Raw genomic sequence first — 12,305 nt, 5'->3', positions numbered from 1 at the left:
TATGTTTATTAATGTTAACACAATTATAGAAAGGTTTTAAAATTTCAAGGAAATGAGCTTGAAACTTTTAAAGCCTTTCTTAGTCTTTTTCATTCACTAGGACTACAATTGCGCATCATATTAAAAACGTTTAACTACAGGTCTGTTCATAAATCTCACAAGTTTTTAGTCCGATCCAAGAGTCAGTTCGAAAAACAATATTAGAACGATAGAACGAGTGGTAAAGAGATTCATAAAACTCAAAATAATTAATGTTCATAAGCTCCCATTTCAAACACTAATTTAAATTGGCATACATAAGTATTGTGCCTTTACAAATGCTCGTTGATGAAGGGCATTTTATCATGCATGATCTATAGTTCAATAACATGTGAAGACGTGAACAAAACATCTTAACTTGTTCCGATAATAAGTTTCAAAGCTTTCATAATTCTGTGTAATCCACAGTATCTCGTCTGTAATAATCGCTTTTAAGGAGTAACATGTAAATCATCTCATACGGTGACAGTAAACTTATATGTATATATTTTTGATATTGACACCAAATTTGAAAAACATAAACACAATTTTGGAACTATAAATATTTTCTTTTGTACACAGTAGTTGTGGAGTTGAACCTCAAATAGCTCGTCCACATTTTGTTTACGTAATTTAATTTTTGTTACACGATTATTATTACTATTTAGTCTATCTTTTATGAATCATTACTGTCATTTTAATAAAATGAAAGACTGACCACAAATTTCAAAAGAAGATAATTTACTGAAGTATTGAATTTCTGATTTTAAACTGAATATTATTAATATTATGTATACTTTAAATTATTGGTTTAATTAATAATATTTTACTAAATGTTGTAAAGTGCTGTAAAAGTTGTAAAATTACCATTACATTAATTTTTGTCTGTTTCTTTTTCTTACTTCTCTTCAGAGTTTCCAAAATATCAACAAATTGTGTGATCTGTCCAGAAGCCTACATTCTCTTTTATGAAATATCACGCCATTCATCTCACTTGTAAATAAAAAATAAAATATTACTATGTATATTGTGTATGAGTGGAAAGATTCTGAATGAAATAGAAATTTTAACTTTTGTGGAATGAAAGGTAAAAAAAATACTAAGATAATGAATACATGAAATTATGTTTTGTCTCACTAACATTTTGTAATCGTTTTTTTTTCTTTGTTTCACCTCAAGAACACTAACGAAAATGTAATACATGTAACACTATTAGATGTGATTTATTATTCGTACTGGTAACTTTTTATATTTATGGATTGTTTTATTGATAATAAATTATATCGTCGTTATGTTATAACATTATTTTCAAGTTGCTAAAAAATATTCTTAAGGCACGAAATATATATGAGCACCTATTGAAATATTTAATATCATATATTATAACACAATAATAACTTATAACACAAATTGCTAAATGTGTTTATTCATTAAACAGTTTTGTTTCCCTTAATATTTTAAATTACTGTTTGATTATAATTGGGCCTGGCATGGCCAAGCGCGTAAGGCGTGCGACTCGTAATCCGAGAGTCGCGGTTCGCGCACGAGTCGCGCTAAACATACTCGCCCTCCCAGGCGTGGGGGCGTATAATGTGACAGTCACTCCCACTATTCGTTGGTAAGAGAGTAGCCCAAGAGTTTGCGGTGGGTGGTGATGACTAGCTGCCTTCCATCTAGTCTTACACTGCTAAATTAGGGACGGCTAGCACAGATAGCCCTCGAGTAGCTTTGTGCGAAAATTCCAAAAAACAAACTTGATTATAATCAACCATATTTTTATAATAATACTAGTAGCTTAATGTATTGTGTAAAAGTTTCTATTGTTTGGCGGGGTTTTTTTTGGTTTTTTTCAGTAACGATAAGACAAAGTTTAGTCTTCTTATTTATTACTAGTAATTTATTTTGTTAACAAGTTCTACAGGCTATAATCACAAAAATTGAACAGTCAGTTGTTAAATTTAATCTCATATCTGAACCGACTAACAAATTTTCAGCCTGACTGATTAACACAGACACACTAGCTAACTTAGTAATCGATTGATAACAATAATAAAATCACTAATTAATTTATTATTTGGTTAATCTTCTTCTCACTAACTCGCTTGTATGTTTATATACCACAATATTTGTTTAAAGAAAAACTTGAGATATGAAGCCAAATCTAGATACTCTTGAAATTTCTATCCGTCTTTTGCAATTACTGCATGCTAAAGCTCTCTATACAAAGCATCTTAATTAGAATAATAAAAACATAGCCTACAATAGTATTTTAACCACTAATCCTTTATTCAGTCCCTGAGGATTTTTCTTCGCGAAAAGAGGAGCGTATTTCAACAACGTTAATATCCACTGTGTCCATTGACAATAACGAGTTAAAAATACAATAATTCTATCACATATGTCTTAAGATAAACTAAATTATAGCTTTAATATTGTTAGAAAGATAGAGCCGTAATGGTATTTTTGTAAATGCCTAATGATTGATATTACAGCCCAAAAGCGATAAAATAAGTGAAAACAATTAAGTATAGTTTTTACATATTATTTTTCTTATGAAATGTATATATACACCAAAAGAAAAATAAATTATGTCGGGAAGCACATAGTCTGTTGAATTATTTTAATCTTCTCAGAAATGATACAAGTCACCGAAGAGTTGTTGTTATTGTTCACTAAATGAGCCTCCCAACTATAAACTACTCCAACATTTATAGATTTAACACATAACTTGCCTCTTATGTATCGAAAATTACAATCGTTTTACCTAAGTTGAACAAATTTAATTAAGCCACACTTAAGAAGTTTTAAGACAAAACTAACAAAATAAAGTTTTTGACATTGCATAACAACAAACAAAATTAATACATGTAACCTTCTACTATTTTCAAAATTCCTGGATAATTAATTTTCGATATTTGCCCCAATATGTTTAATTTAGACCATATACCTTTATCGCAGCGTTAACTATTCCAATTTTAAACGCTTGATGTTGCTTAACTTAACGAATTTTTCTGATAGTGGAAATCAACTACTGAGTAATTACAGCAGAAATGAAACATTTCATTTAAGGGTTTGTCATAACGACAAAAATACCGCAGCGTATGCTATTTGTTTAATGCTTCGTGTTTGTAAATCCATGATGATTTCAAGACTTCTTTTCAGATGTTTAAATATTCAAAAACATGAAAGTAACGGTTAATCCAACTATTCGTTGGTAAAAGAGTATGCAGTGGATGATGTTGACTAGCTGCCTTCCTCTGGTCTATCATTGCTAAATTAGGAGCGACTAGCACAGATATCACTCGTGCAGTTTTATGCAAAATAAAAACAAAACAAATCCTTTCTTTATCTCGAATTACAGTTTAAATCAATCCCATATAGAATATCTTCTTTCACTTCAATAAAGAGTGTATCTAATAAAAAATGAAACACAATAAGGAAGTGGTAAGTGTTGATTTCTAGTACTTACACTATATATATTTATAATTTGTTATAAACAAAAATATATCCAAACAAAAATCAAAAACACTACACTAATCGAAAGCATCCCTAGGGTACAGGTTTTAATGTGGGATATAAAATTTACCCTGGGTTATGGAGGTGACTGTGAAAGTAGGACCAACACTGCAGTTGGGATACACCGTTTATCAGTCTTAACCTCCGTCTGACAGTCTCGCATGAGTAATAAATAAATAATAAAGTAATCAAAGGAATAGAAATAGCAATTAGAAGAGCGAGATATGGGTGATCAAGCCCACATCTATATTACCTGCAGATAGTTGTAGGAAGGTGACTGCTCTCCAAAGTAAAGAAGAAGAAAAGAAAACGATAAAAACAAATTAACAAAAATAAACTTGCCTTCTGAAGACGGCATTTCAGCCCCAAGTATGGTGGTAAGGCACTAATTATTAGCTCAGTAGACAAATTATCAAGTATAAAGGGTCCCAACCACTACTCGTAAGTCCAATGTAATTGCCAATTTTCACAATCTGAACAAGTCTCTTTATGCGATAAAGTGTCCATCCGCAAAAAGTAGTACCAAGTTGTTTAAATGACCTTATTACTAACTAAAAATAGTTGACAGAAATTTTAAGTAAAATTTCCTTAATTTTTATTCTTTATATTTATTTAACACATTCTTATAGTTATCACAGAATATTTTAATAATTTTATTTAGAGATTTTTGTATTAATATTTCAACATTAATAATAAAATATTGTAACTGATTACAATTATTACAAGATCTGAATAATTGTGAATTTGTGATGCTTACAACAGAATGGTATGGTACATTACTATTAAAAGAGTGTAAACCATATAATGGAAAAGCAAAATATTTTGCGTTATCAAAAATATTTAGATTCATATCATTATCACTTATTTTAATTACTAACTCTAAATAATGTGTCTCTACACTAGATATTGAAGTATTACAATTTTCTAATTCTATCGAATAAATAGTTTTATTAGTACAACAGTTACATGAAGTCACATTCAACTGATAACTTTAAATAATTTGATAAAACACAATTTTTAAACTATTAACAGATGGCAATTAATAAATGAGACAATATTAACTCTTAGTATAAATAAACTTATTTATTTACCTAACGTTACTGCTTGAGATAAGTCTTTACTTTAATATAATATTTCGCCCGGCATGGCCAGGTGGTTAAGGCACTCGACTCGTAATTCGAGGGCCGCGGGTTCGAATCCCTGCCACACCAAACATCCTCGCACTTTCAGCAGTGAGTGCGTTATAATGTGACGGTCAATCCAATTATTCGTCTGTAAAAGAATAGCCCAACAGTTGGCGGTGGGTGGTGATGACTAGTTGCTTTCCCTCTAGTCCTACACTGCTAAATTAGGGACGGCTAGCGCAGATAGCCCTCGTGTAGCTTTGCGCGAAACTCAAACCAATCATATCTTATGTATTTCATCATAAAGTAATATTTTTTTTAAAATCCAGCAAGACTGCTTCCAGGCCGATAAGATATTAATTCAATTGGTGTAGCATTCGTATCATTTCAATCAATGTAAGGACGAGATTCGTTCCAAGCTGGGATAATAGAATCATTTATGCTCAAAGTATTTTCTTCCCTAAAACCAAAACTCACAGAATATTTTTATAACACAGCTTAGATTAAGTTCCAAAAATATTTTAAATGGTTGACAATCGCAAAAGAAAAAATTACATATTCTGTACAATTTTTGTGTTAAATAAAAAATAAGTCCTAACGAAAAGAAAACACGTGCATCTACTCTTTTACTAACGAATGGACTTACCACAACATTATAATTCCACGTGGAGAAAATAGCTAGCAATTTGGTTAATAGGAATTCGAACTAGAAATACCACAAAATAGCTCAACTTTCGGCACTGCTACTTTTTGTAGAGCCATTTCCAACAAGAAAAAACAAAGTTTGTGGTAATCTGTGAATCTTCAAACCCGTTATCGTTTCTCTAACAGACAATAAAATTAAAAAGGTTTGAAATGATCTGTTGTCTAAAGCAGTGGTTCCCAACCTTTATTATGCCCCGCACCCCTAAAAATATTTTAATATGTTCTTGCACTCCTCACAGTAATTATTTATTTAAGAATAAAGGTAAAGGTGGCCAAAACAAATGTTACCTCGCACACCCTGGAACGCTATCTCGCACCCCTGGTTGGGAACCACTGGTCTAAAGTTATTCTAAGGGGAAACTATAAACCAACACCTTATATCAGTAACTTAAAACTAATTTGAAACTTCTGGTCCAAAAGGATCACGACTTGCCTATTTATATATGAAACTTGCATTCTGACAAAAGTGAAATAAAGATGTAAATCATTCCTAATTTCACAAATAATTCTAGAGTTACATTCATATAGCTAACATATAAATAATTTTATAACACTACAAATACTTGGATACGGAACCATATTATGGTAATAATCTAAATTGGCAAGCACGATTTATAACCGTAATGAAGTAATTTATTTTTGTCCAAACATACAATACATTTCCCTCAAAATAAAGTACTTCATTATGCTTATACATCATTGTTTGCTAACTTATTATAATAACACTACAAATGTTTTAGCAAACAAGGAAATCATCTTATGTAACAGTCACACTAATATTGTAAACTGAAGAATAGTTCATAAACAATTATTAGAAGCATTTGCGTTTTATTTTCTTGAAAGTTTTCTTCAGTGAATGTTTTTATGAATAATGATTGAAACTTATCTAAGCCTCATTACGAAAAATAAAAATAAATCATAAATTATGTATGTGCTTTCATGTTGAAAAGTAGAAGATGATAATTGCGGGCTTCAAATAAATTCAGAGATGAACAAATTTTCCACTGGGGTGCTGTTTGGTGATTAAACTCTTTATTACTTACTATTTTTATACTTGGCACAACAAAATTCTTAGTGTAAATAAATTTATTTCTTTATATCAATGAAGTCTGTTAATATATTTTCTCCCATGAAGTTCCTTGAATGTGATTAAACTACAAACACGTAATGACACGTTAATTTACAATTATATATATTTTCACGTTTTTTCGCAATCAACGCTAAATAATGGTACACATCAAATATTTATAACTAGTAGCTAAATCTGGAAGTTCCCATTGTGCTTGTTCCAGATCAGAATATATACAAGCATTACAAGCTTTATTAAAGTATACCAAAGTTATCATAAATACAAAATGTTAAAGTTTTATTTAATCATCTGTTGTAAAGAATTCAAATTCGTGAGATACCATAACATATTTTCCTAGCTGTAAGCTGTGAGTAAGATACACTACATGGCCAAAAGTATGTGGATACCCCTTCTAAATAGTGGGTTCGGCTATTTCAGCCACACCCATTTCTAACAGGTGCATAAAATATAGCATTCAACCATGCAACTTCTACAGAGAAACATTGGCAGAAGAATGGGTCGTACTAAAGAGCTCAGTGACTTTCAATGTGGCACTGTCATAGGATTTCACCTCTCCAACAAGCCAGTTTGTCAAATTTCTGCCATGCTAGAGTTGCCCCGGTCAACTGTAAGTGCTGTTATTTTGAAATGGAAGCATCTAGGAGCAACAACAGCTCATCCACGAAGCGATAGGCCACACAAGCTTACAGAACGGGACCAACGAGTGCTGAAGCTCGTAAAATTCGTCTGTCCATAGTTGCAACACTCACTATTGAATTCCATGACCGAGCAACCGCACACAAGCCTAAGATCACCATGCGCAATGCCAAGTGCCGGCTGGAATGGTGTAAAACACACTGCCATTGGACTCTGGAGCATTGGAAATGCGTTCTCTGTAGGGATGAATCATGCTTCACTATCTGGCAGTCTGACAGACGAACCTGGGTTTGGCGGATGCCAGAAGAATACTACCTGAATGCATAGTGCCAAGTGCAAAGTTTTGTGGAGGAGGAATAATGGTCTGGGCCCGGCATGGCCAAGCGTGTTAAGGCGTGCGACTCGTAATCCGAGGGTCGCGGGTTCGCATCCTCATCGCGCCAAACATGCTCGCCCTTTCAGCCGTGGGAGCGTTATAATGTGACGGTCAATCCAACTATTCGTTGGTAAAAGACTAGCCCAAGAGTTGGCGGTGGGTGATGATGACTAGCAGCCTTCCCTCTAGTCTTACACTGCTGAATTAGGGACGGCTAGCACAGATAGACCTCGAGTAGCTTTATGCGAAATTCAAAACAGACAAACAAACAATAATGGTCTAGCCCAAACTATGAAAAACAGCCCTAGACCAGTGAAGGGAAATATTAATGCTACAGCATACAATGACATTCTAGAGAATTGTGTGCTTCCAACTTTGTTGTAACAGTTTGGGAAAGGCCCTTTTTGTTTCAGCATGATAATGCCCCCGTGCACAAAGCGAGGTCCATAAAGACATAGTTTGTCGAGGTTGGTGTGGAAGAACTTGGCTGACCAGCACAGATCCCTGACTTCAACCCCATCGAACACCTTTGGGATCAATCGGGACATCAGTGCTCTACTTCACTAATGCTCTTGTGGCTAAATAGGAGCAAATCCCCCCAGCCATGTTCCAAAATCTAGTGAAAAGCCTTCACAGAAGAGTGGAGGCTCTTATAGCAGCAAACAAGGGACCAACTCCATATTAATACCCATGGTTTTGGAATGAGATGTTAAACAAGCACATATGGGTGTGATGGTCGGATGCCACATACTTTTGGCCAAATAATGTATATACATTATTCAATTCCTTAACGTAGATGGTGGATGAAAAGTGCTGCCAACTGACTGCCTTCCCTCTACTAGTCAATTGCTCAACATTATCAACAGAGATTTAGCCATTAAGCACAAAAAACTAAACATTATCTTTGGTTTTAATTGAATTTTTTTGAAAATTAAGGAATTCTGTCCAACCTTCAAAAGAAAACAATGTAAATAATAAAATCATTCTAACATGAGCTCAATAAAATAAACTTATGTAAAATTTCGTTTTGCAATCGTAAGATCACCTCTAACGAACTTCAATAAGCTAAATCCTTATAACTCCAAGGTTCTATGTTTAGTCCTTGTAATGGGCACAAAACAGAAAGCTATTTGTGCTTAACTACAAACAATCAAATAAAAGTAGTCAACGGAAAACATTCCATTGAGTTGTTCAGTAGAACTCAAGATAATATTCTGACCAAATGATACACTTCCAATGATGGTAATAGTATTTCTGCAATGCAGTGTACTATGGCTATTCACTTTCAGCTCTGTTCAGTTACCTGTAACAAATAGCTTAAATGACAGTTATCGAGGTAATAACATACTGGGTTTAGCTGACATTCAATCATGTCGTGAGCGAGTGAGAGATAAACACCATTACAAAACAAGAGTTTAGTATTTCTCTGCATAAATCAAAGTTAACCGTTTCTCTATCTGTTGTCACAAATTGTTATGAATTAATTTACATAAAATTTGGTAAAGAGAGCTAAAGTAGATTTCCTAAAGACTGCGTTGAAATGGATCAGCAATTGTATGAATTATTCAAATGTAAAAGACATTTTAACTTAAGATCTAAATGCCACAAACCATGGTTCAATTGATTAGGCAGATTGATAACATAACACTTGAAATCGATGACTATAGAAAGTGACATTTGGGTGCTTTTGCACTGTATAAACATTATATGTGCTATAGATGAAAATAACGAAAAGACAGCTCACACCCCATTTATGGAATTACTTTTAAGTGAGATACTTTTCCTAGTTTACATTAAAATGTAATAAAATATGAAGTTTGTCTAATTAATTTAAAACAATTAATTTTAGATTATTTAAGGCAATACTTGGTGAAGGAGAAATTTGTTAGCAAAATTCTGACCTTCAGAATTTCTGTTAAATTCTTTTAATTACATTTTTATGAATTAAATATAATATATATAATGAATATAAAATGAAAAGGTGGTCAACAGGTTTGTAGGATCGAAAACAATATACTGAAGTATTATCAAATATGTATTTATTAACAAAACAATAGTAATAATTACACAAAGAAAACAAGTAAACAGAACAAACTACAAAACATGACTGTAGGTGGGTAAATTTATTTTTCAAAGAACAGGAGACTGGAAGACACTTGTTCAATTGTCTTTGTTAGCAAATGCAACACCTGAAAAACAGAAAATACACTCTTTTTAAGTGAGATAAAGACCAGTAAGTATTTAATGGAACAGACTACTGGGTATTGTAACTTAGAATTTACTTATGGTAATTGCTGGTAAAAATTTACAATAATAAATAATTTATTGCGGTGTTACACTAAGATATAAATTATACCAAGGTATCTGATTTGATATCAGAAATAGTACTTGCAAGATCTAATTATTTGAAGGCACTGAAAATAATTAGACAGATTAAATACTCTTTTTTTATAATTGAGACTTTTATCGTATATTAATCATTTACAAATATGAGTCGTGAAAAAAAAATGATTGATTTCAAATTTATATTATTCTGTGGTGTTTTTGGTTTAGGAAAATGGCAGTGCTGCACGGGTAAAATATGCACCTCACGGGTGGAATTTTAATGTGAGGAAAAGAGAAAAGTGTGATATATCTAGATGAGCCTGAATTTAAGAACATTAATAACAATGGGTAGGTTCGAAGAATAACACATTTGACAAGATGTTTATTATGAAGTAATTCTGAGTTCCATGACTTTATGTTCGAGAAAGGAAGTGAATGGATACAGTATAAAACAGAGAGAGAATAACATTTTTATTTATATATTCACAAATATAATCAAATAATGTGTACAGGACAAAGAACAATGGCTTTCCTTTACATCTAACTTCCTAAACTATCCTAACAGTTTATGATGGTGTTTAATATGACTTAGTTAATGTTACAGGTTAAATTTTAAGTGTTAGTACTGCAATAAAAAAAATTCAATTTCATCCAGTAAACCGAAGATTTAAAACTGATTGAAAGAGAGAACTAAATAAGAGATCATAGTAAATAACAAATTCTAAAATAGTAATCACTGTTGTCTACAACAATTGAAACATAATTTCTTAACCTCGAAACATCACCTAACCTACCATTGAATAATACTGTTGACGACATCTTTACACAACTTTCAGTATTACATGAGAGAATCCCATGAAATAAACGAGTATTATCTCCTAGAACAGTGCTTCCCAAAGTGGAAAGTTTTTCTCGGGGGATCGCCAAAAATGGGCCAAAAACAAATATGCTGAATTAATTTTAATTCTAAATGAACAATAGGCTGATAAAAGTTGTGCTGAATAAACTAAATTATACAATATGTCGAAAGACAATGTTATTGATTTACTAAGGCGCTGTTTTTCAATCCCCACGCTAAAGTTAAAGACTAAGGAACCACTGTTATAATGAATAACAAAGGATCAAAGACATAGAATGAAATTAACTTTATGGTTTTATCAGTATTGTGTTATACACAACATATACACAATAAACGCAAAATTTATAACCAATAATAAAATATAAAAATACAATGCTCAAAATATAATATATATATCATTTAATACAGATAAAAATACATACACATTTATAATAAAAACAATAAACTGGCAATAGAGACAATGAATTTAATCCAAAACAGGAAGGAATATACATGTTAATACATGTCCTTGTAAACAAACATTACCGTAAACTACAGCAAAACACACAGTCCTTTGACAACAGTTACATGACATTTGAAAACACAACGTGTACTCTTTAACCAATTTATGTAATGTAATCCATTTCGGATGAATCTCCGATTTGTTATGTTACGTATTAGTATTTCAAATAATCGGGAGTTTTAATTTTAATTTAGCAGTTATTTGAATTTTGTTACATATCAAATTTATGATATTTGCCAACAAGATTGACTGATGCAATTTACTGTCCCCAAGAGGCACAGGTGTATGTCTGCAAACTCGCATCACTAGAAACCGGGTTTCGATACCCGTAATAGTTAGAACAAAGATAGCTTGCTCATTGTGTAGTTTTGTGCTGAATTCCAAATAAACACAATTTTCTTTTTAATGCAAATATATGTTAATATACAAACAAAAAACAATTTATAATAACGGTTGCTACTAACAGTTATTACAAATGATGGTTTACATAGAAGAGTTTCAAAAATTTACATATAATACTGAGTCTTATATCCGGTCTAGAACTGAATAATTTATCGGCGATCTAGATTCATGACGAGCAAATTAATTCTGAGTTGATAATGTCACACTTCACGTAAGCTAGCTAGCTTGATTGGCTTCTCACTACTCTCTTTTTACCGAAGGTTTGTTTTTGGTTTTTGGAATTTCGCACAAAGCTACTAGAAGGCTATCTGTGCTAGCCGTCCCTAATTTAGCAGTGTAAGACTAGAGGGAAGGCAGCTAATCATCACCACCCACCGCCAACTCGTGGGCTACTCTTTTACCAACAAATAGTGGGATTGACCGTAACATTATAACGCCCCCACGGCTGGGAGGGCGAGCATGTTTGGCGCGACGCGGGCGCGAACCCGCGACCCTCGGATTACGAGTCGCACGCCTTACGCGCTAGGCCATGCCAGGCCCCTTTTCCCGAAGGAGATACTTTATGCCCTCGTAAAAACATTAACGTCTGTAGTTAATTCACAGAATGGACCGGCATAACCAAGTGGTTAGGGCGCTTGTATCGTCATCTGAGGGTCGCGGGTTCAAAACTGCGTCACATGAAACATGGGCGCCCTTTCATCGCTGAGGGCGTCATAATAATATTACGATCAATCTCACTATACGTTGATAAA

At 32.8% G+C, this 12,305-nt stretch overlaps 1 protein-coding gene across 1 annotated transcript in view; it reads left to right on the top strand.

Moving 5' to 3' along the window:
• The window catches only part of LOC143255327 (ubiquitin carboxyl-terminal hydrolase 2-like), a 77,753-nt gene extending 75,134 nt beyond the window's left edge, over positions 1 to 2,619 (top strand). Inside the window, exon 12 of the mRNA XM_076510797.1 lies at positions 931 to 2,619. Within this exon, the coding sequence (XP_076366912.1) occupies positions 931 to 1,018 (88 nt within the window). The 3' untranslated portion in view covers positions 1,019 to 2,619. The remainder of the gene's footprint in view (positions 1 to 930) is intronic.
• Positions 2,620 to 12,305: the final 9,686 nt, after the last annotated feature.

The sequence above is a fragment of the Tachypleus tridentatus genome, chromosome 7 (assembly GCF_004210375.1).
Source record: "Tachypleus tridentatus isolate NWPU-2018 chromosome 7, ASM421037v1, whole genome shotgun sequence".
In the NCBI taxonomy this organism is placed as follows: domain Eukaryota; kingdom Metazoa; phylum Arthropoda; class Merostomata; order Xiphosura; family Limulidae; genus Tachypleus; species Tachypleus tridentatus.
The sequence above is the reverse complement of the archived record's forward strand: the minus strand, read 5'-3'. Positions and strand labels throughout refer to the sequence as shown.